This window comes from Staurois parvus, unplaced genomic scaffold, assembly GCF_062004578.1.
Source record: "Staurois parvus isolate SC_StPar_1 unplaced genomic scaffold, SC_StPar_1.0 ptg002313l, whole genome shotgun sequence".
NCBI classification, from domain to species: domain Eukaryota; kingdom Metazoa; phylum Chordata; class Amphibia; order Anura; family Ranidae; genus Staurois; species Staurois parvus.
In genome coordinates, this window is record NW_028320109.1 from 32,193 (window position 1) to 57,546 (window position 25,354).

The 25,354-nt window shown below is 49.6% G+C and overlaps 1 protein-coding gene across 1 annotated transcript in view; it reads right to left on the minus strand.

Annotated features, from left to right (window-relative positions):
• Window positions 1-4,534: 4,534 nt before the first annotated feature.
• The window catches only part of HSPG2 (heparan sulfate proteoglycan 2), a 111,572-nt gene continuing 90,752 nt past the window's right edge, over window positions 4,535-25,354 (minus strand). Inside the window, 21 exon segments of the mRNA XM_089665739.1 lie at window positions 4,535-5,508; window positions 6,844-6,947; window positions 8,436-8,519; window positions 9,000-9,045; window positions 9,048-9,069; window positions 10,909-10,987; window positions 13,209-13,284; window positions 13,709-13,742; window positions 13,744-13,763; window positions 16,776-16,898; window positions 17,787-17,958; window positions 18,329-18,573; window positions 19,190-19,411; window positions 19,552-19,650; window positions 19,733-19,841; window positions 20,167-20,276; window positions 20,379-20,478; window positions 20,642-20,786; window positions 21,482-21,566; window positions 24,841-24,858; window positions 25,137-25,253. Of these exon segments, the coding sequence (XP_089521865.1) occupies window positions 5,336-5,508; window positions 6,844-6,947; window positions 8,436-8,519; window positions 9,000-9,045; window positions 9,048-9,069; window positions 10,909-10,987; window positions 13,209-13,284; window positions 13,709-13,742; window positions 13,744-13,763; window positions 16,776-16,898; window positions 17,787-17,958; window positions 18,329-18,573; window positions 19,190-19,411; window positions 19,552-19,650; window positions 19,733-19,841; window positions 20,167-20,276; window positions 20,379-20,478; window positions 20,642-20,786; window positions 21,482-21,566; window positions 24,841-24,858; window positions 25,137-25,253 (2,183 nt within the window). The 3' untranslated portion in view covers window positions 4,535-5,335.

Here is a 25,354-nt window from a genome sequence, read left to right on the forward strand (position 1 = left end):
GTAAGGGACATTCTTCCCACTGACCCCCAATGTAAGGGACATTCTTCCCACTGACCTCCAATGTAAGGGACATTCTTCCCACTGACCCCCAATGTAAGGGACATTCTTCTCACTGACCCCCAATGTAAGGGACATTCTTCCCACTGACCCCCAATGTAAGGGACATTCTTCTCACTGACCCCCAATGTAAGGGACATTCTTCCCACTGACCCCCAATGTAAGGGACATTCTTCTCACTGACCCCCAATGTAAGGGGCATTCTTCCCCCTGACCCCCAATGTAAGGGACATTCTTCCCACTGACCCCCCAATGTAAGGGACATTCTTCCCACTGACCCCCAATGTAAGGGACATTCTTCCCACTGACCCCCAATGTAAGGGACATTCTTCCCACTGACCCCCAATGTAAGGGACATTCTTCCCACTGACCCCCAATGTAAGGGACATTCTTCCCACTGACCTCCAATGTAAGGGACATTCTTCCCACTGACCACCAATGTAAGGGACATTCTTCCCACTGACCCCCCCAATGTAAGGGACATTCTTCCCACTGACCCCCAATGTAAGGGACATTCTTCCCACTGACCCCCAATGTAAGGGACATTCTTCCCACTGACCCCCAATGTAAGGGACATTCTTCCCACTGACCCCCAATGTAAGGGACATTCTTCCCACTGCCCCCAATGTAAGGGACATTCTTCCCACTGACCCCCAATGTAAGGGACATTCTTCCCACTGACCTCCAATGTAAGGGACATTCTTCCCACCGACCACCAACGTAAGGGACATTCTTCCCACCGACCCCCAACGTACGGGACATTCTTCCCACCGACCCCCAACGTACGGGACATTCCTCCCACCGACCCCCAACGTAAGGGACATTCTTCCCACCGACCCCCAACGTAAGGGACATTCTTCCCACCGACCCCCAACGTAAGGGACATTCTTCCCACCGACCCCCAACGTAAGGGACATTCTTCCCACCAACGTAAGGGACATTCTTCCCACCGACCCCCAATGTAAGGGACATTCTTCCCACTGACCCCCCCAATGTAAGGGACATTCTTCCCACTGACCCCCCAATGTAAGGGACATTCTTCCCCCTGACCTGGTGTGTGCCACCACATTCTGGTGTAGATACAGCCCGTCCTGTGGTATGTGCCCCCCCCCCCCTCCATACTAGTGTAGATACAGCCCGTCCTGTGGTGTGTGTGCCCCCCCCCTCTGCATACTGGTGTAGATACAGCCCGTCCCAGTGGTGTGTGCCCCCCCCTCCATACTGGTGTAGATACAGCCCGTCCTGTGGTGTGTGCCCCCCCCCCCTCCATACTGGTGTAGATACAGCCCGTCCTGTGGTGTGTGCCCCCCCCCCCCCTCCATACTGGTGTAGATACAGCCCGTCCTGTGGTGTGTGCCCCCCTCCATACTGGTGTAGATACAGCCCGTCCTGTGGTGTGTGCCCCCCCCCCCCCCTCCATACTGGTGTAGATACAGCCCGTCCTGTGGTGTGTGCCCCCCCCCCTCCATACTGGTGTAGATACAGCCCGTCCTGTGGTGTGTGCCCCCCCCCCCCCCCCCCCCTCCATACTGGTGTAGATACAGCCCGTCCCAGTGGTGTGTGCCCCCCCTCCATACTGGTGTAGATACAGCCCGTCCCAGTGGTGTGTGCCCCCCCCCCCCCCCCTCCATACTGGTGTAGATACAGCCCGTCCTGTGGTGTGTGCCCCCCCCCCCTCCATACTGGTGTAGATACAGCCCGTCCCAGTGGTGTGTGCCCCCCCCCTCCATACTGGTGTAGATACAGCTTGTCCTGTGGTGTGTGCCCCCCCCCCCCCCCATACTGGTGTAGATACAGCCCGTCCTGTGGTGTGTGCCCCCCCCCCCTCCATACTGGTGTAGATACAGCCCGTCCTGTGGTGTGTGCCCCCCCCCCCCCTCCCATACTGGTGTAGATACAGCCCGTCCTGTGGTGTGTGCCCCCCCCCCCCCCCCCTCCCATACTGGTGTAGATACAGCCCGTCCTGTGGTGTGTGCCCCCCCCCCCCCTCCATACTGGTGTAGATACAGCCCGTCCTGTGGTGTGTGCCCCCCCCCCCTCCATACTGGTGTAGATACAGCCCGTCCCAGTGGTGTGTGCCCCCCCCCCCCTCCATACTGGTGTAGATACAGCCCGTCCCAGTGGTGTGTGCCCCCCCCCCCCCTCCATACTGGTGTAGATACAGCCCGTCCTGTGGTGTGTGCCCCCCCCCCCCTCCATACTGGTGTAGATACAGCCCGTCCTGTGGTGTGTGCCCCCCCCCCCCCCTCCATACTGGTGTAGATACAGCCCGTCCCAGTGGTGTGTGCCCCCCCCCCCTCCATACTGGTGTAGATACAGCCCGTCCTGTGGTGTGTGCCCCCCCCCCCTCCATACTGGTGTAGATACAGCCCGTCCTGTGGTGTGTGCCCCCCCCCCCCCCCTCCATACTGGTGTAGATACAGCCCGTCCCAGTGGTGTGTGCGCTGCCCTCCATTCTAGAAAGCAGTCTTGTGTCTTTACATCTAATGAAGGTGAGGGATTTGTTGTCGGAACTACAAATTCTAGAACAAGAGGACCATGGCCTGGCCTTTGTCCATGTCAACTGACCTGCAACCTCCCCAGCAAACCCCGTCAGTGGTCCATCACCCCTCCTACATACAGTGCATTTCCCCATTCACACTAATCCAGAGCGCTCTGGAGTCAACAGTAGTTTATTGTCCTTCTCTTCCCAGCCTGTCCATTCAATACACAAGAGCCCAGGATCAGTTCCTGCCAAATCCCGGGAACCATCTATTCACATACAGGTATACAGTGCTCTGCTGCTCACAAAGGTGCGTTCACTCTTCGGTGGAAGGCTAAAACCCTCATTAGGGCTTGTTTACACTTGCTTCAAAATGTGGCACTGGACACGCTTTTCATGTCAATCAAAGCCCGTCACTAAAATTAAAATATGGCTGCCTTACAGTCCTGTTCACATGTTGTGTTTGCTTCAAAAATGATCCCCCCGTGTCATTTTCTTGGTGCTTCAAAGTATCTCCGAAGCCTCCAGAGAAGTCTGACAAAGCTCGATAATATCATCTGCAGCTTTTAATCACTTAGGTTTGCTTTGTTTTGTAGGTATTGCAGATATGAGAGATCCCAGAATGCACAGAGAAACCAGCAAATGAACTGGAAAGATGTTTCCGGCAGTCACTTCCGGTTCATCTGTATATATTCCAGGTGTGTGTGGTGCAGACGTCACATCTGGGGTGGAGCAGCAGGCAGGTGAGCGGGGTCCGGACTGAGGAGAGGAGTGAGCGGCAGAGGATCAGCAGAGGTGGGGGATCGGAGCAGGAGAAACTAGCAATGTCAGAAATGGTGAGCAGGGTGGGGGCAATATACCGGGAGGTGGGCAGGGACTGGAGAGAGAGAAGGATCCACAGAGCTGGCGGTTACTACGGAGTGGAGGATCCGCAGAGTGGGGAGTCACTACTGAGTGGGGGAGCAGCAGATCTGGGAGTTACTATTGATCAGGGGATCCACAGAGCTGGGGTTACTAACAGAGCTGAGGATCAGCAGAGCTGCAGGTTACTATTGAGCGGGGGATCCGCAGAGCTGGGGGTTACTGCTGAGCTGGAGATCAGCAGAGCTGGGGGTTACTGCTGAGCTGGAGATCAGCAGATCTGGGGGTTACTGTTGAGCAGGGGCTCTATAGAGCTGGGGGTTACTACTGAGGGAGGGGGGGGGATTACTACTGAGCTGGAGATCAACAGAGCTAGGGGTTACTATTGAGCAGGAGATCTGCAGAGCTGGGGTTTACTACTGAGTGGGGGATCCACAGATTTGGAGGTTACTATTGAGCTGGAGGTCTGCAGAGCTGAGGTTTACTACTGAGTGGGGGATCCACAGATTTGGAGTTTACTATTAAGCTGGAGGTCAGCAGAGCTGGGGGTTACTACTGATCGGGGGATCAGCAGAGCTGGGGGTTACTACGGAGTTGGAGGTCAGCAGAGGTGGGGGTTACTATTGAGCTGGGATTACTACTGAGGGGGGTATCAGCAGAGCTATGGGTTACTATTGAGTGGGGGATCCACAGATTTGGGGGTTACTACTAAGCTGGGGATCTGCAGAGCTGGGGTTCTAGTGGCCTCTTTAAAAGGCATAGAAAATCCCACATCCAGAGCATTTGCCAATCTTCATTAAACCTTCAGAGAAGCATGTTGAAGCGGGAGGCGCTATAATGTTTGTTAAGGTTGAAGCGAGTGTAAATGAGCCCTTAGGTCGAAGGTCACAACCACTCATTACTGTATGGATTGTATGCTCTGTGACCTTCTCGGCTATGGAGTCTTGTGTATGGGGGAATTGGTCCTGGTTCCTCTCTACTAGATCAGCAGAAACTCTACGGTGTAGCTTCAGAATGGGGGACTGGCGTCTGGCTTTTTTTTTTGATATTGGTCCCACCATGGGTGAGGGGTTTGCTGACATCCTTGTATGAAGAGTGATTATAGGGCGACAAATGATGGGGAATGAGCAGAGCGAAGGAGAGGAATGATTTTATTGGAAATCATGTATCTGACCTGAACTAAGTCGATGCACCTTTTTATAATACACTCGTGTCTGTTAGCTAAATAACATAAATATCGTTCCAAGTTAGAAGCCATCCGCCAGTACAAGACCTAATGAGATGTAGAAGAAGACCCCATCCTAAAGAGGACCCATCGCCCCCTTCAATTCCATCCCGTCTCGGCCTATGAGACCTCTGGGATCAGGGAGTAACACCCCCTGGCACCTTCTCCTTTGACCTGAATGTTCTGGAACCCTCTCCAGACCACACGTCCCCAATCTCAGCCATATAGAACATGGGGCCTACCCCTCAGGATGAAGACCAGGTCTGGGGCTTCAGCCGTTGTCCGGCCATTTCTATATACACAATAATTGTGAAGAATAGATTGTCTCGTCTCCCCCCACATTAAACATACAGCCTGTTCTGTTAGGAGTTGGGGGGTTTTTTTGGTTAGGGGTTCTTTTTAAAAAACATACATCTGTTTCAATACATACATATTTCCTTCATCCAGCTGTAAAACACATGGAAATCTGAAGACATTACAAAAAAATAATAATAATAATTAAAAAGAAGATCCTGTGTAGGTAATACAAAGATGCGCAATCCAAATACTTTTTTTTTTTTTCTTTAGCACCACCTCTGGTTTTTGGTAGCAGCAGAAGCACCATTTACAATGATTCTCGGTTTGTCATTGTCTCTTGAAGGGAAAAAAAAAAATAAAGAATAGTCTGGATTGCCCTGGCGTGGCCTGCGGGGGTGGGGCACAGTCTCCGCCTACGAGGGGCACTCTTTGGTGTTATGACCTGACTCGGCGTTGTGCTTCAAGTCGATGGGCTGGTGCAGCTGGTCGGAGGGCCTGGCGTTGAGGATCACCAGGTTCTTGATGCAGCCGGAGATTCCACTGGAGAACTTTCCAGCCGTTGTCAGCTGTACGTCGGGAACCCCGCCTGCCGCAAGAGGAAAAGGAGGTCAGAGATCGTACCGGTAAGACAGAAGGTCTTGTCCGTCATGGTTACTGTCTGGACAGAAGTTGTGGTCAGAGAGGGAGACTCTCTGTATTGGGGCATTTACTTCTACCAGAGACATTCTCCATTCATGGTCCTGGTCTTCTCAACAGGTCAGTCGTAATCTCCCCAACCATCCCAGATAGGTTATAGGTAGGTCGTATCCCAGCCATACTGACCCTCCGGCAGAAGTCAATTCTGCCATAGGTAGAGGTTGGCACAAGGAAGACATACAGTGAGACACAGCTACCGGTTCTGGGGTGCTGGTACCCACAATCCTCCTCTTACACCCATCCCAGGTGCTTGTATGTGATGTCACATGTGAGAGGCAGATCAGCAGGGACCAGCACCCTAGAACAGGTAGCTACAGTGCTGCAAAAAAAAAGTATTTACCCCCTTCCTGATCTGTTAGCATATTTATCACACTTAAATGATTCAGATCATCAAAGATAACCCTTAACTTGGGGGTTTGGACGGACCTTTCCCCCTAATAAATGAAATTATTATTTAAAAACTGCATTTTGTGTTTATTTGGGTGATCTTTATGTCCTATCAAAAATTTGTTTGGTGATCTGAATAATTTAAAGTGGTTGTAACCCTAAAAATAAATTTAAAAAAAAGCAGGGGCCTCCAAACTATGGCCCTCCAGGTGTTGAGGAACTGCAAGTCCCATGAGGCCTTACAATACTCTGACCGCCACAGGCAAGACTCCCAAAGACATGATGGGACTTGTACTTCAACAGCTGGAGGGTCATCGTTTGGAGACCCCTGCTTTAAATACCACAGCACTTCTGCGGTGTAAGTTGTCACTGTCTATGCTGTAAAATACCTGGTTGATCCTGCCTGTTCCTATGTCCCCCCCTAGGTGTACTGACCACGGTAATCATGGATGCTGATCCATTATAGTGTGGTCAATGAACATGCCTCTGTCATCCCGCTGTATGCTCAGTCTCCCTCCCTGCCCATCATGCGTGCGCGCATGTATTTCACCCCCATGTTAGGGGTCAGGATGTGCTGTTTGCTCTCAGGTTCTATCATGAAAGTTAGAGTTGTAGTCTTGTATTCTAGGAAGGAGTACCACCATTATACAAGGAGCTTTGCTGCGTACGTCATATATGTGCAGCATTGGTGTTGCGTGTGGGAGGATGGAAGGGTACATGGACTCAGCCTGTCTACGTGGAGGATGATCCTCCAATAGCATTCAGCTGCAGGATGAGGCCTTTGTCTATAAACTTTCATAGTTTCTAAGAGCATGGTGATCTGTCAGTGCGAACTCACCAATGTAAACGCTCCCCTTTGTGTCCACCATGATGTTTTTACCGGGTGAACTTCCAGAGACGACGTCCTCACCATCCACCTGTATAGATCCAGACTTCCCTTCCCTGTGGAGAACAAAGGCGGATCATATCTCACAGTTCCGTATATTAAACTGCATCTGGAGGAAAGTGGCCACCATTCCTGAGCAGGCAACCATGTTTATTCCTAAGGTCAGTAATGGTAAAAGTCAGGATCTGATTGGGTGCCTCGGTCAAGTCGGGACCTGATTGGGTGCCTCGGTCAAGTCGGGACCTGATTGGGTGCCTCGGTCAAGTCGGGACCTGATTGGGTGCCTCGGTCAAGTCGGGACCTGATTGGGTGCCTCGGTCAAGTCGGGACCTGATTGGGTGCCTCGGTCAAGTCGGGATCTGATTGGGTGCCTTGGTCAATACAGATTTTTTTTTTTTTCTTCTTCCCTTCAGTTCTTCCGAACGATCTCTCAGTCCTGATCTTTAGAGCTTTCTGTCTTTGCAGAGTTTATGGCCAATCTCCCCCTTACACGATGCTCTCCAGGCATTGAGCAGCCCATACAGGACATTGGCTCTGTAATGTACAAGGTCGTAGGAAGGGGCATCACTGGGAGCTGAATGGACTGTGGTTGTGTAACGCCCTGCAGTCTGCATTACCAGAAATGAGATAGATGGCAGTCACGTAGCGCAGGGGACTGGACTACTAGAAGTGGAACAGATGGCAGTTGCATAGGGCAGGGGACTGGACTACTAAAAGTAGAATGTGGCGCAAGGGACTGGACTGCTAGAAGAGGAACAGATGGTAGTTGTGTAGTGCAGGGGACTGGACTGCTAGAAGTGGAACAGAGGGCTGTCGCGTAGCGCAGGGGACTGGACTTCTAGAAGTGGAACAGATGGTAGTTGTGTAGCGCAGGGGACTGGACTGCTAGAAGTGGAACAGAGGGCTGTCGCGTAGCGCAGGGGACTGGACTGCTAGAAGTGGAACAGAGGGCTGTTGCGTAGGGCAGGGGACTGGACTGCTAGAAGTGGAACAGAGGGCTGTCGCGTATCGCAGGGGACTGGACTGCTAGAAGAGGAACAGATTGTAGTTGTGTAGCGCAGGGGACTGGACTTCCAGAAGTGGAACAGATGATAGTTGCATAGAGCAGGGGACTGGACATCTAGAAGTGGAACAGATGGCAGTTGCGTAGGGCAGGGGACTGGACTGGACATTTAGAAGTGGAACAGATGGCAGTTGCGTAGGGCAGGGGACGGGACTGGACTGGACATCTAGAAGTGGAACAGAGGGCTGTCGCGTAGGGCAGGGGACTGCACTGGACTTCTAGAAGTGGAACAGATGGTAGTTGCGTAGGGCAGGGGACTGGACTGGACATCTAGAAGTGGAACAGAGGGCTGTCGCGTAGCGCAGGGGACTGGACTTCCAGAAGTGGAACAGATGTCAGTTGTGTAGGGCAGAGGACTGGACTTCCAGAAGTGGAACAGATGGCAGTTGTGTAGAGCAGGGGACTGGACTTCCAGAAGTGGAACAGATGGCAGTTGTGTAGGGCAGGGGGTGACATCATCATGAAAGCTACGTCCACTTACCGGATGGCGGTGATTTTGTGCCATTCACCATCATTGATGGGATCTTCTGTCATAATGTTGGCTTCTCCGCTGCCCAGCTGGTAACTGTAGAAGAGACCAGAACTGTATGAATTCTGAGGGCTGGCAGCTCAGCAGGGCAGATATACTGTATGGGGTCCTGAACAACCAATCAGATTGCAGTGTTTGTATTATAGGTAAAAAGGGATCAGAGGCTTCACATTGGCCAAAGCTTTTTATTGCACTGGCAACACAGCAATACCTGGATTCTGGCCCCGCCCGTCTCCTTTAGGAAGGGTGGGGGAGGGTCTTCTCAGGACCCGCAGGGGTCAATCAATTAATTTTTAAAAGGTTCAATAAAAGTTTTGTTTTATTTGTGGTTTGGAGATGCTGCTTAGCGGGAGGAAACAATCTCTGGAGAGATCGCATAGCAGCATTCCGGTTACATGGATGGGGTGGACATGGGAGGAGTCTGCTATGGACAACCTCTTCCTTTCCTGCACTTTCTATTGGCTCAGCTCCGATCTTATCCCACCCCTGAGGGCCGGTTCACAGGACAGATCTTACCTGAAGAGGAGGTGACCGTCCTTCAGGCCAAGACTGATGAAGTCCTCTCCCGGCCGCCTTCTCTTACCTCCTGCAATACAAACATTGATTGAACCGTGTGAAGTGACGCTACTGCGGGGGAGGAGAGAGAGGTTACTGAACTATTCCTATTGGCCCGTTCTGCATATTCCTACAGACACGAGAAGCCCAATATCGAGATGTTATACAGCCAACGAAGCGGCGTGATGTTAAATCTGCAGTTGGGGCGATTATTGTTTTGCACAGACAGAAGCGATATTATGTCCAAATACTGAACAAGGGCCTCGGGTTTATAACGCCGTGCAAGGAGTGGAGGCGGGGTGCAGGAACGCAGAGCAATCTGATTGCAGCCTTCTGATTGGTTGGTATGTGTTGGTGCACTTGGCTTCATTATATAAACCATCATCGTGACGGAGCGGAGGTGGCGGACCTGAGGTGACGGGGCGGAGGCCTTTGTTTGGTCAGAATTATGGACCCATAAAAGATTGAAGTACCTGATTAGTATCATGCAGGCCATGCTGAGACCAGAAGGCTTCCTGGGGGGGGAACGTGATGAGAGATGGAAATCGAGGCTTTAATCATGGCAGCATGTAGTTACATTGATGGCGGTTTTTACACGTGACCCGTCCACCCCTTGTATTGTACCATTGCCTGGGCGTGACCCGTCCACCCCTTGTATCGTACCGTTGCCCGGGCGTGACCCGTCCACCCCTTGTATCGTACCGTTGCCCGAGCGTGACCCGTCCACCCCTTGTATCGTACCGTTGCCCGGGCGTGACCCGTCCACCCCTTGTATCGTACCGTTGCCCGGGCGTGACCCGTCCACCCCTTGTATCGTACCGTTGCCCGGACGTGACCCGTCCACCCCTTGTATCGTACCGTTGCCCGGACGTGAACCGTCCACCCCTTGTATCGTACCGTTGCCCGGACGTGACCCGTCCACCCCTTGTACCGTTGCCCGGACGTGACCCGTCTACCCCTTGTACCGTTGCCCGGACGTGACCCGTCCACCCCTTGCATTGTACCATTGCCCGGGCGTGACCCGTCCACCCCTTGTATCTTACCATTTCCCAGGCGTGACCTGTCCACCCCTTGTATCATACGATTTCCCAGGCGTGACCTGTCCACCCCTTGTATCGTACCATTTCCCAGGCGTGACCTGTCCACCCCTTGTATCATACGATTTCCCAGGCGTGACCTGTCCATCCCTTGTATCGTACCATTGCCCAGGCGTGACCCGTCTATCCCTCGATTCATACCATTGTGTGGATGTGACCTGTCCGCACCTTGTATTGTACCATTGTGTGGATGTGACCTGACAGTTCCTATTAAAGACACGTTGACGAGTTCTCTGAGGTCATGTGTACAGAGGACTTTGTCCCTTATCTGCTCCAGTACATTGTCATAACAATATGGCGGGGGTGATAATGTGACATACTGAGAAGTATGAGTGCATGGTGCAGGATTCCCTACACAACGCTGGAGCTCATCTTCCCAATGCCATTCAACAGTATGGAAAGCAGGAGAAAAGGCAGCATGGAAGAGATCTCAGAAATGTATGATCTGCTGTCCGCCATCATCTGTACCCAACCATGGCGGCTCTTCACGTGTCTTCTACATATAGACTTAGCTGGGTCTACATTTACCTCCGACAACAAACCAAAACGGAAGCCTTGGGCACAATACAACCTTAAAGATGGAGGAGATCTGGAATGAATGCTGCTTTAAAAGCCAAGTTCTGAGGATTGCGAGGAGAACATGTGCTGGAGCATGCAGCTATACCATAAACATGGGTGAAACGTGTAACATGTTCCAGAAGCTGAACCTAAAGGGCTGATTATTGGTTGGCTGCCCGGGTTACCTGACAAAGTAAAAAAATGCAGAAACATACCATTCCCTGCCAAAAAATGACGCCATCTGTAGACGTTGTCCGGATCTCCAACTCGATCGTCTCTGGTGCATCTGGTCGGCTGAAATAGATTGAACTTATTTGGCATTCTAATATACAAATACTTCTACGTGGGAGCGGAGTAAAACATGACACGATAAAAAGGTACAAATGTTTTATAATTATATGATGTTAAAGAACATCTGACAATTGCAACCACCTGGATATTGCTATTTAATCCCCACAGTAAGCCCCAGCAAGGGCTCCTATTGGTCTGCGTGTCAATGATTGCCCTGCCACGTGTTAATGTGGCCATGGATTTATCTGTGTAGCTGACCCCATTGTTGTACTCCACCACCAAGTCATGTCATAGACCAGGGGTGGGCAAACTTTTGACTTGAGGGCCGCAATGGTTCATATATTGGACCTGGGGGCCGGACCAAGAGTAGATGAATGATGTATGTGTCATCCATAGTAAGTATAGTAATATTTCCCCCATAGTAAGCATAGTAATTCATCCCCCATATAGTAATTCATCCCCCATAGTAAATCATCCCCCATACTAATTCATCCCCATATAGTAATTCATCCCCCATAGTAATTCATCCCCCATAGTAATTCATCCCCCATTTAGTAATTCATTCCCCATATTAATTTCATCCCCCATATAGTAATTCATCCCCCATAGTAATTAATTCATCCCCCATATAGTAATTCATCCCCCATAGTAATTCATCCTCCATATAGTAATTCATCCTCCATATAGTAATTCATCCCCCATATAGTATTTCATCCCCCATATAGTATTTCATCCCCCATATAGTATTTTCATCCCCCATATAGTATTTCATCCCCATATAGTAATTCATCCCCCATAGTAATTCATCCTCCATATAGTAATTCATCCCCCATATAGTAATTCATCCCCCATAGTAATTTCATCCTCCATATAGTAATCATCCCCCATATAGTAATTCATCCCCACATAGTAGTAATTCATCCTCATATAGTAATCATCCCCATATAGTAATTCATTCCCCCATATATTATTTCATCCCCCATATAGTACTTTCATTCCCCCTATAGTAATTCATCCCCCCTATAGTAATTCATCCCCCCTATAGTAATTCATCCCCCATAGTATTTCATCCCTATAGTATTTCATCCCCCATATAGTATTTCATCCCCCATAGTACTATTCCCCCCAAGTAGGTAAGCCAAGTCCCCCCTGTGTCATTCACTTACCTTTGCTCCGCGCGTTCCTCTCGCCGTGTTCCCGCGCCGTTCCGGTCTTCCAGGGCGGACTGTGAGAGGAGCCTAGCTCCCCTCCCCTCACGTTCGTCACGCTGCCCCGCCTACACACATCCTGACAGCCACATCCGCGGGCCAGATTAAAAGGTCCGCCAGGCCGTATACGGCCCGTGGGCCGTAGTTTTGCCCATTGCTGTCATAGACTCTATCCAAACAAAACGACAGGTCCTGCACATAAGTGTGGTGGGCTAGTGGCGAATCTTCATATGTAATGCTTGTGTAGCGCCACAGAGATACTTCAGACCTGGATGCCCTCTTAGGGACTGAGGTTGTCCCAAACAACAACTACAAAAACACAAACGAGAGAAGACGCACCATCCTAGTGCAATATCCTGTATGACATGTATTCATAATCTGCATGAAATATACTCACAAACCATGTAGAAATGACGGTGATCCAAGCTACTAATCCATAGCACAGGAGTACCCAGAGCATACTCCGAGCTTAGAAGAACTCCAACCAGGGTCCTACAAGAGGAGGGGTATCTGGCGCACTTGTTCTTATCCAACTGCGATCCTAGCTGACTTACGTGTTTCAAGGGCTAAACGCTCTTCATCAGGGCCAAATCTCAGGGAACGCGTAACCCAGCTAGGATCCAGGCTGGAGTGCTTCTTAGCTCTGGAGAACTCAGAGTCTGATGAACTCCTGTCCTATGGATTAGTAGCTTGATATGCTGCCATTTCTACATGGTTTGTGAGTATATTTTATGCAGATTATTAATACATGTCATAAAGGACAGACTAGACCTAGCCTGGTGCGGCCGCTCTCGTTTATGGTTTTGTGGTGTCATAGACCATCCTGGATCTGGAGAAATGGGGTGATTGCATCTTTCTGAGCAGAAGTTCTCAGAAAATCCCCTTCAGGTCAATGTTTCCAAGCCCAGAAGACGTTCCTGAAGGCGGAAGATTCTGAACTCTCACTATGATGGGACAAGTCCTGAAGTCTGTGAAGTCAACATGCTTTGTAGAAGCAGCCAGACGGGGCCTCTTACCTGCGAGGGAACATCTGCCTGGGTAGAGCTATGTAAGAGTCATCAGAGAAGTATGACCCATATACTCCCGGTGCATCTATAAAAAAAACAAAAATATGGAAAGTGTGTGATTGGTGGAAATAGTTGGACATGAGACCTTGATGACCCAATCATTGGAGACTTCATGCAGAAAGGGTTAAAGGCTAGGGACCGTCACCCCAAGTTGGAAGGAAGAAACACAACTGGTCCAGCAAAGAAGTTAGCAGAGGGAGAGTCTGATGAATGGGGATCGTATGCAGGCACCGGTCTGATTATTGGGTGAGGTTACATCGGAACACCCTACCAGTGAGTCCTGACTTCCTCACCATAGCTAAAGGAAAATGTCAATATTACAAGGACTCACTGAAAATACACACCATCCCCTATATCTCTATCCACCCATCCCCCTGTATTAAAGAATGACCACAAAGAGCACCCTATCTCAAGATATAAAGAAGATAAAATAAATTGGGGATACATACCGTTCCCCCCACTCCCTTCGTGAACTCCATCTTCCCAGGTTTGTAGAAGCTGCTCCTGTACAAGTGCAAATAAGCTCATTAACAACACAGACTTGGCAAAGCTGCTAATCTACAGAGCACAGTGTGGGCACCATGAGATGGCCAGGACTACAGCTTATGGGGTAAAATCTCCCCCCTCAGAAGAAGGAGAAGACAGTGCAAGACTTCTCTTCATATTGGGCACCATGGGATGGCCAGGACTAACACCTTATGGGGTAAAATCTCCATCCCTCAGAAGAAGGAGAAGACAGTGCAAGACTTCTCTTCATATTGGGCACTATGAGATGGCCAGGACTAACACCTATGGGGTAAAATATCCCCCTCAAAAGAGGGAGAAGACAGTGCAAGACTTCTCTTCATATTGGGCACCATGAGATGGCCAGGACTACCACCTTATGGGGTAAAATCTCCACCCTCAGAAGAAGGAGAAGACAGTGCAAGACTTCTCTTCATATTGGGCCCTATGAGATGGCCAGGACTAACACCTATGGGGTAAAATATCCCCCCTCAAAAGAGGGAGAAGACAGTGCAAGACTTCTCTTCATATTGGGCACCATGAGATGGCCAGGACTACCACCTTATGGGGTAAAATCTCCCCCTCAAAGAGAGAAGACAGTGCAAGAATTCTCTTCGTATTGGGCACCATGAGATGGCCAGGACTACCACCTTATGGGGTAAAATCTCCCCCCTCAAAAGAGGGAGAAGACAGTGCAAGAATTCTCTTCGTATTGGGCCACCATGAGATGGCCAGGACTACCACCTTATGGGGTAAAATCTCCCCCCTCAAAGAGGGAGAAGACAGTGCAAGAATTCTCTTCGTATTGGGCACCATGAGATGGCCAGGACTATCACTCCCCACTTCCTGAGGATCACAGACACCTACGAGTGTAAAATCTCCCCCCTCAGAAAAGGAAGAAGATAATACAAGACTTCTCTTCATACTGGGCACCATGAGATGGCCAGGACTACCGCCACCCACTCCCTGAATACCAAAGCCACCTACAAATGTAAAATCTCCCCCCTCAGAAGAGGTAGAAGACAATACATGACTTCTCCTCATAGTGGGCACCATGAGATGGCCAAGACTACCACCTACGGGTGTAAAATCTCCCCCCTCAGAAGAGGGAGAAGACAGTACAAGACTTCTCTTCATATTGGGCAACGCGACGATGGCCAGGACTACCGCCACCCACTTCCTGAATACCAAGGCCACCTACAAATGTAAAATCTCCCCCCTCAGAAGAGGTAGAAGACAATACATGACTTCTCCTCATAGTGGGCACCATGAGATGGCCAAGACTACCACCTACGGGTGTAAAATCTCCCCCTCAGAAGAGGTAGAAGACAATACAAGACTTCTCTCCATAGTGGGCTCCCTTTCACATGCACAATGAGCCCCTGTGTGCTGGATAATGTACTGCATCATATGTGGCCTGGGCTTAAAGGAGAGATCTTGATAAAGACTCCAAAATACAAGTGACACTTTAATAAGAGTCTGCTGCGAGTTCTATGAATACACCGTGAACTTCATGAAGGGGCTTGTAAGGGGACAACCATTAAAGATGGATCCCAGGCACAGTGTATTTTAGAAATATTTACATTGGTCCAGCTTGGAACTACGTATACAGTATACCATACTTGGCCAACGCCCCTTGAAGTTGGAAGTCACCAAAGTAGACCCAGCTCCTACAGTGATCTTTACTTGCATCCGGGTCCTGTGCTATGCGGCCAGCCTGATGCATTGTGAATACAGGAGGTCGGCCACTTGACACAGTTGCAATTCAGAGAACGCTTTCCATTTTCTGAATGAATGCAAATCATTCTCTGATTGGATGACATGGAGAAGTGGGGCTATGACATCTTGCTCTTCATTTTGTCCCATACTCAAAAAACTAAAAGTATTCTCTGAATGGCAACCATGCCCATTGGCCAACCTCCTGTATTCACAATGGATCAGGTCGACTATTTGGTATGGACGCCAAAAGCTAGTGGAGATCACTGTAGTAGTGGCGTAGTAGAGGTGTCCACTTCCACGATTACATGTACATATGTACCATGCCTAGAATACATCTTTAAAGTCTGACAGGACTATTTTGAGAACCCAAATGTAGAAGACTGAGATGGGAAATCAGCCTTGGGAAGTCCGCCAAAGGACAGACTTCCCAAGGCTGACATTTGATTACACCAGACTTTGGGTGGAGTAAATTCTCTGCTAAGTGATTGGTTGAGAGTCCTTGTGAAGCGGGAAATCTAGCTGTAGCTCAGGAATTATTGGATTATGGAAAGTTGGTGGAGAAATTATCCAGAGCAGCTTCAAAAATGGGATTCAATGTCTGTCATGGAAAAACGGGGAAAGTATTAATTCTGACCTTTTTATCAACGGCTCCACAATCTACACCTATTCCAGAGTGTCATACATGGGGCAAATCTTCAAGATTTGCCCCATCAAGAGATGAGAACTCCGCCTGTTTCCGTAACTCCCGGGGCGTGTTTACATTTGCTGCCCCTTCAAAACGCGATCTGCGCTCACCACAACACCACAGCTCTGTGTCTTGCATGTAGCTACAAAACACCCCCATTCCGTTGAACTTATTTTTTCTGTGCTGTGTTGCGTTTAGGAAGGCAGACTAGGAGAGCGGTAAGACCACGGCTCAACTGTCTTTCTTGGTGTCTCCATGGCAGCACACGCCATATGTATCCTGCCATGGATAGGCACCAGAAAAGGAAAATTATGGAAAGGTAAGTATTACATTTTTCATTTATTTTTACCACGCCCCTGGACACAAAAGTGTGAACAAGCCCTTAATCTGACAAAGATCAGTATGTGCACCTTACGTATGGCTCCACAGATACTGAGGGAAAGGTGATTACAGAGACAAACGTGCAGGAGAGAGCAAGCACAACACTTCTGATCAAGGAGAGCCCTACAGAGCTGGTCTGTAGCAAGCATTGCAGTTGTAGTGTCTGTGAAATCTGAGTATGTACGGGTCCTGCTTCCCTTACAACGAACATCGTTCCCGGTTCTCACCTGCCTCACAGTATGTTCCAGAAAAGCCCTCTGGGCAGTGACATCGGTTGTCCTTGCACACGCCCCCATTTATACATGGATTTTGTATCTGACAGCGATCTTCATGAGATTCACAGCGATCACCTAAAAGATGAAAAACATCAGGATTTGTGGTCACACTTTGGTCAGCTTCCAGCCTGAGACACCAAGACCAATACAAAGCCAACCAGGGAAGCCTCCTGAGCTCATGTCAAGGTTCAGACTGCCTGAAAAGCCTTTAGTAGCCCCAGGACTCTCAAGGATTGGTTCTGATGATGAAACATAGTTGGCTGTGGTTCCCCAACTTGTCTGGATTCTGTACCCACCAAGGCTCTACATGGATTTTTTTTAAGGTTCCCAATGTCTGTGAGGGATTTCTTTTGTAGGGAGTTCTCGTAAATCCAAACATACTACTATGCTGATAGCTCATTTGGCTGCTATACAGATGGGTTGGGTCATGTATGAATTGTTGGTTCATATACTTCCTCTCCATGTGTGAAGTGGCCATGCGGCTCTCTACAATGGACAAGACTTGGTGGTGATGGAACTCCATTATGTTCATGAAATGTCACGCAAGGTCTTCTTTGTGCCTCAAAGTTTGGCTACACTCCAAAGTCAGCTAAGAAAGGGGTGGGGCTTAGCATTACCAGAAACCAATCATGGTCCTGGAAAGTTAGGCAAAATTTATGTTTGCAAAATTTGTCTGCACTGTAGAAGCCAGCTATGTCAAGGAAATGTCTGGTAACACCTTTTATTTGTGTTGCTGGACTACAGAAGGCATTGTTCACCATAGAGGAGATGTCTATGGGGTGTCTGACTAAAGACCCGTGTCATCTTATATAGCTTCTGTCACTATGCTAGACATGAGCATGGAAAAGGAAAAGCTGATTGGTTGTCAGGAGGAAAACCTTATAACCAATCAGACACATTCTATGACATCAGTAGGATTCATTCACGGTAGAAGAGAACTTCTGTGCAATTTTGTCTTCTCACCTTTGAAGCCATCGCGGCACAGACACTGGTACTCGTATTCCCCGGTGGGCATACATGTTCCCCCGTGCAGGCATGGCATGCGGTCACACGGAGAGCTGTCATAGCACTGGCTGATAGCTTGACTTTCTAGGAAGCTGTAAGAGATGTCCACTTTCTTGTTATTGATGGAAACCTACAGGAGATAAAACAAAGAGAAGTTATTCCAGCGATCTGACTCCTCCCCCGAACCTAATCAACTACATCTGACTGCAAACCTCAGACAAAATGTGTATTATCATGGCAACGGGGAATATATTATTGTGGCAATGAATACTATTACAAGCAATCCAAGAATAAAAATCACGATGAAATACAGTCATGCCATAAAAGCTTTGCTGCCCCTTCCAATATGCCGTATCATCAGAACTGAGATCCGTTACTTCTGGAAGAAGACATGTTGGCATAGTGCGCTGAAAGATATCTCTGGACTGGCAGCTTCTGGTCACCTTCTGATGTTGTATCTACCATGGAAAGGAAGCATTGAATGTGGTCAAGGAACTCACCTCTCCGATGCAGCCCTGGTACGGCTGAGTGATATTGACCGCAGATGGGAGCTCCACACTGCTGTCCACACCACCGAGGTACATCTGTGTCTTCAGGTTGAGGCCTTGACTTTTCCCTGGAGAAGACCTCTTCACTGGTGAACCGCCATTAACCTGGAGAGTTCCGTCCTTATTGACTCTCTCTGCAGATGCTTTGTGCCATTGTCCCAGAGGGATGGGGTCAGCACTTCTTAGGATAGCCAAGCCTAAAGACAGAACAGAGAAATGTCATGGCTTCCCATCCTATAACTGTGATGTCTAATGACTGCTCACTGAATGTTCCTTATCATCCTCATAATACTGAATATGACACTGGTGAACATTTCCCCTCCCCCTCAGTTTAACCTGTTTCAGCGTAATAAACATTCTGATTTTACATTCACAGAATTATTTCTCTCGTTTATCTCTGAAGTTTTTGTTTTTTCCATCATCTCTTTCAGTCCAGTTTGCAGAAGAAGTGTCCCACCAACTGTTCCGTGTTACTGACTATAAACTAGGGTTGGTGTATTCCTGTGTGGGGTTTCTCCATGTACACCATATACTGTCCACTACACTTGATGAGGCACTTGGGGAATGGTCCGGGATGGACAATACTGCGATGAGTTTGGTCTGTGGTGAACATCTGTTTTTGCAGCGGTGGGAATGAGCCTTTTCCCAGTCAGCTTGGATCAGTAATTATCATTAGGTTGTAACATTCTTTAAACCGCTGAACCCCTAATTTTGTTATCAGAGCTCCTTGTAATTAAAGAACATTCTTATCCTTTGTTTAGAAAGCTCAGCTATATGACAGAGTGCTGCAGATCATCCAGTCCAAGTGCTTACCTGATCCTAGCTCATAGCGGAATTCCAGATGGCCTTGAGCCATGGCCAGAGACACAAAGTCTTCCACAGGAGCTCCTTTTCCTGCACTGAAGAAGATGAGACCATCTGGGGAGAGGGGCTTAAACTCCAGATCCACCCTCAGGTCATTATGGATGTTGGTGAGAGGAGGGTAAGAGATGAAAGACGTTTCTCCATTGAATGACGGCGTGTTCACCATGACTCCTGTTAGGAAAAATGGACATCTCTATGTAAGTGGGTGGGATATTGCTTAAAAGCTAATCAATAATATCTAACAAATGGAGTCTGCAGCTCTCTAGGTACGATGATGAAGAGTGTGTGTATTGGGCCAGCAGGTCACATACCGTCCATGCATTTGTCTCCAGATTTGCCCAGGTGACAGCGGCAGGTGTACCCTAACCCATCGGCTCGATTGATGCAGGTAGCTTCAGGTCCACAGGCACCTGTAGGAGAAAGTAGAAAATGCTGAGAGGGGCTGTGAGGCACTGGAAGTATGAGACACCATTTTCATTTCACAGGAAGTACCTGGATGGCAGTGCAGGGCCTGGGAGTGCTCACAGTTACTGCCAGCAAAGCCAGGAGGACACTCACACACATAACTGCTGCTCTCTGAATCCCGACAGATTCCACGATTCTAAAAAAAAACAAAATCGTAAAAGACATTATCAGGTGCAAAATCACTGAAAAGTCTTGTTAAAAGCTCTAGGTACCAGGAGAGTGAGGAAGAAAAATAAAACCTGGAGGCAAAGGACAGCTCAACAGGAGAATAAAATTCAACCAAGAGACCTCACAATGATTGACCGAGCCCAATCACAAAGAGATACAGAAAATATGGGCAAAGAAGGAGAAATGTGTGTCCAGCTCATCTTAGTATATTGGAAGTACGTATATGAGCTCCACTTATTGACAGTTACAATGGCTTTACTTGGGAAAGCCTGGCTCTTTGCCTTTGGTCGTACCTTGCAAGGTCGGTCTCTACAAGTCGGGCAGTTAGAGATGCCATTGGTGCTCAGATCCAGATCCTTGAAAATGACCTCTTCTCCCTGCAGAATGAGCTGCCGGACACAGCCTGAGAAAGAGAAAGAAGGCCATGGATGAAGTAGAGTCCATCAGCCGGATAGTGGCATATATGACCGTTACGGAGAAAGCTGGTGGATGGATTTCTCCTTACCAATAAAGCCTTTGCTCAAGCCAGTCTTAGAAACAACCTCGTAGTTAGGATAACCTCCTAGGTAGAGCTCCTCGTTCAGGTCCAGACCCTGGAATTTACCCTGAAATGCAGAAAATCCAATCAGAGCAACCCATTTCCAGAGAAACCAACAAGACCTTGCTAAGAGAATTATGGGTTGTAAGCTGCAGAGTTCCACCTTGTGTTCTGTGATAAAAGAGGTCACTCTCATGGAAGTGTGTATTGAGGAGCAGTGAGCCTGTTACCTGAGACGTTCCATTGATGGGAGTTTGGTTGTCCACCACAAGTGATCCTTGGTTCAGGTTCCTGTACAGTGTTATGGTATGGAATTCACCCAGGCTGATAGGAATAGGATAACGGATTGTCGCCATTCCTGAACCGGCATCAAACCTGCAATAAGATATCACAAATCATGAAACACCGGAGGAACTCTGCAAACTCAGACAAAAGTGTAGTAAGGGATGTGAAAATTGTGAAGAAGATAAAAGAGGACAACCTGAAATATCAGTAGGAGAGTGACCATCGTCTGCCAATAGGTAAATAAACACCAAGAACAGACCTTTTGTCCGTGATTAAGGGTCTTATTGATTATCGGTACGGAATCAAATAGAGGAAGCACCAAAGCAACACAAATTGTGGGTTTTAAGTTGCCTCGAAGCTGAAGGCCTCAATCAAATAGGGGAAGCACCAAAGCAACACAAATTGTGGGTTTTAAGTTGCCTCGAAGCTGAAGGCCTCAATCAAATAGGGGAAGCACCAAAGCAACACAAATTGTGGGTTTTAAGTTGGCTCGAAGCTGAAGGCCTCAATCAAATAGGGGAAGCACCAAAGCAACACAAATTGTGGGTTTTAAGTTGCCTCGAAGCTGAAGGCCTCAATCAAATAGGGGAAGCACCAAAGCAACACAAATTGTGGGTTTTAAGTTGCCTCGAAGCTGAAGGCCTCAATCAAATAGGGGAAGCACCAAAGCAACACAAATTGTGGGTTTTAAGTTGCCTCGAAGCTGAAGGCCTCAATCAAATAGGGGAAGCACCAAAGCAACACAAATTGTGGGTTTTAAGTTGCCTCGAAGCTGAAGGCCTCACCTGAACTCCGGCCGTCCTCCCACCAAACCGAAGGACATAAAGTCTGCTCCACTGCTCTTCTTCTGCCCGCTGTAGATCATCATTCCTACAAGAAGGAACACACCACATAGAGACACCCATTGTAACACAGTACACGCTTCATACATGACATCGATATCTCCAGAACGTGGCATGCAAGAAGCCACAATCTGCTCACCAATGATGGGCAGGATTACAAGGCAGACTAAAAGTGACCAATATGATGACAGGTGGAAATATAATGGGGGAGTCGGGTTCTCACACCTCCTATGAATGTCCGTACTGACACCATAGCAGACCGTGGTGCAGGATTTACACCGGATAACACTGCACACATTGGGGGAGGGGATATATGGGATGCCAATGGCAGAGCAAGTAGTGTAGCAGGAACCACATTGGATGGCAGGTTATATGGGAGGGTAAGTTTGCAGAACAGGTAGTGTAGGGGAACAGCACTGAGTGCAAATGGGGGGGGGCATGGGTTACATTGGATGGGGCAGCAGTCACACTGTTTGACACCGCACACACTAGGAGCAGGCAGTGCAGAAGGGGGCATGGGTTACACTGGATGATGCCACACACTGGAGGAGCAGGCGTGGGGGGGGGGGTGTAGAGGTTACATTGGATGATGCCACACACTGCAGGTCAGTCAGTATGGGGGGGGGGGGGTAGAGGTTACATTGGTCGATGCCGCAGACATTGGAGGAGCAGTCAGTATGGGGGGGGGGGGGTGTAGAGGTTACATTAGACGATGCCGCACACTGGAGGTCAGCCAGTATGGGGGGGGGGGTTTGGTAGCGGTTACATTGGACGATGCCGCACACTGGAGGAGCAGGTGTGGGGGGGGGGGAGGGGTAGAGGGTACATTGGATGATGCCGCACACTGGAGGAGCAGGCAGGGGGGGGGGAGGTATAGAGGTTACATTGGATGATGCCACAGACATTGGAGGTCAGTCAGTATGGGGGAGGTATAGAGGTTACATTGGACAATGCTGCACACTGGAGGTCAGTCAGTATGGGGGGGGGAGGTAAAGAGGTCACATTGGACGATGCCGCAGACATTGGAGGTCAGTCAGTATAGGGGGGGGGAGGTAAAGAGGTCACATTGGACGATGCCGCAGACATTGGAGGTCAGTCAGTATGGGGGGGGGGGGGGAGGTAAAGAGGTCACATGGGACGATGCCGCAGACATTGGAGGTCAGTCAGTATGGGGGGGGGAGGTATAGAGGTCACATCGGACGATGCCGCATACATTGGAGGTCAGTCAGTATGGGGGGGGGAGGTATAGAGGTCACATTGGACGATGCCGCATACATTGGAGGTCAGTCAGTATGGGGGGGGGAGGTATAGAGGTCACATCGGACGATGCCGCATACATTGGAGGTCAGTCAGTATGGGGGGGGGAGGTATAGAGGTCACATTGGACGATGCCGCAGACATTGGAGGTCAGTCAGTATGGGGGGGGGGAGGTATAGAGGTCACATCGGACGATGCCGCATACATTGGAGGTCAGTCAGTATGGGGGGGGGAGGTATAGAGGTTACATTGGACGATGCTGCACACTGGAGGTCAGTCAGTATGGGGGGGGGAGGTAAAGAGGTCACATTGGACGATGCCGCAGACATTGGAGGTCAGTCAGTAAGGGGGGGGGAGGTATAGAGGTCACATCGGACGATGCCGCATACATTGGAGGTCAGTCAGTATGGGGGGGGGAGGTATAGAGGTCACATTGGACGATGCCGCATACATTGGAGGTCAGTCAGTATGGGGGGGGGAGGTATAGAGGTCACATTGGACGATGCCGCACACTGGAGGTCAGTCAGTATGGAGGGGGGAGGTATAGAGGTCACATCGGACGATGCCGCAGACATTGGAGGTCAGTCAGTATGGGGGGGGGGAGGTATATAGGTCACATTGGACGATGCCGCATACATTGGAGGTCAGTCAGTATGGGGGGGGGGGGGAGGTATATAGGTCACATTGGACGATGCCGCATACATTGGAGGTCAGTCAGTATGGGGGGGGGGGGGTATAGAGGTCACATCGGATGATGCTGCATACATTGGAGGTCAGTCAGTATGGGGGGGGGAGGTATAGAGGTCACATTGGACGATGCCGCATACATTGGAGGTCAGTCAGTATGGGGGGGGAGGTATAGAGGTCACATTGGACGATGCCGCATACATTGGAGGTCAGTCAGTATGGGGGGGGGGGGGAGGTATATAGGTCACATTGGACGATGCCGCATACATTGGAGGTCAGTTAGTATGGGGGGGGGGAGGTATATAGGTCACATTGGACGATGCCGCATACATTGGAGGTCAGTTAGTATGGGGGGGGGGAGGTATATAGGTCACATCGGACGATGCCGCAGACATTGGAGGTCAGTCAGTATGGGGGGGGGAGGTATAGAGGTCACATCGGACGATGCCGCAGACATTGGAGGTCAGTCAGTATGGAGGGGGGGGGAGGTATAGAGGTCACATTGGACGATGCCGCAGACATTGGAGGTCAGTCAGTATGGGGGGGGGGAGGTATAGAGGTCACATCGGACGATGCCGCAGACATTGGAGGTCAGTCAGTATGGGGGGGGGGGAGGTAAAGAGGTCACATCGGACGATGCCGCAGACATTGGAGGACAGTCAGTATGGGGGGGGGGAGGTAAAGAGGTCACATTGGACGATGCCGCATACATTGGAGGTCAGTCAGTATGGGGGGGGGAGGTAAAGAGGTCACATCGGACGATGCCGCAGACATTGGAGGTCAGTCAGTATGGGGGGGGGGAGGTATAGAGGTCACATCGGACGATGCCGCAGACATTGGAGGTCAGTCAGTATGGGGGGGGGGGAGGTATAGAGGTCACATCGGACGATGCCGCAGACATTGGAGGTCAGTCAGTATGGGGGGGGGGGTAAAGAGGTCACATCGGACGATGCCGCAGACATTGGAGGTCAGTCAGTATGGGGGGGGGGGTAAAGAGGTCACATCGGACGATACCGCAGACATTGGAGGTCAGTCAGTATGGGGGGGGGGTAAAGAGGTCACATCGGACGATGCCGCAGACATTGGAGGTCAGTCAGTATGGGGGGGGGGGGTAAAGAGGTCACATCGGACGATGCCGCATACATTGGAGGTCAGTCAGTATGGGGGGGGGGGAGGTATATAGGTCACATTGGACGATGCCGCATACATTGGAGGTCAGTCAGTATGGGGGGGGGAGGTATAGAGGTCACATCGGACGATGCCGCAGACATTGGAGGTCAGTCAGTATGGGGGGGGTAAAGAGGTCACATCGGACGATGCCGCAGACATTGGAGGTCAGTCATGCAGAGAGCACTTACCGGAGTAAAATATAAGAGCTGGAGAGGCACAGCGGACAGAGGAGAGGAACGATCAGAAAAGAACAGAAGAATAATGAGAGAGGCTGGCTGGAGGATTTGGCTTTTATAATCACTTGAACACGACATGACGCACAGCAAGCAGCAACAAGATAAAGCACAGCAGCATGTGTCAGGTGAAGGCCGTATATTGATGGATGTGGGATTTGGACATGTGATCAGAGGATGACAGCAGATCTAAGGCACATTTCTTGGACCTTCCACACTTCTGACATACGTACATAAACAATTCCTCTTACCATCAGCAGCGTCGGGTCGGAAAGTAATCTTGATGTCGAACTTCTTGTGAGCGTCTTTTATACTCGGCAGTTTGAGGTAAGACTGGGGCCGGCCGGTGAAATACGGTACAACCCTCTCTGAAAATTCATCACATTTACAAATATAATTCACAATTATTTCCACCCAAAACTAAAATCTGAGCTAGAAGAACAGCGCTATGGCCGAACACACAAAATGG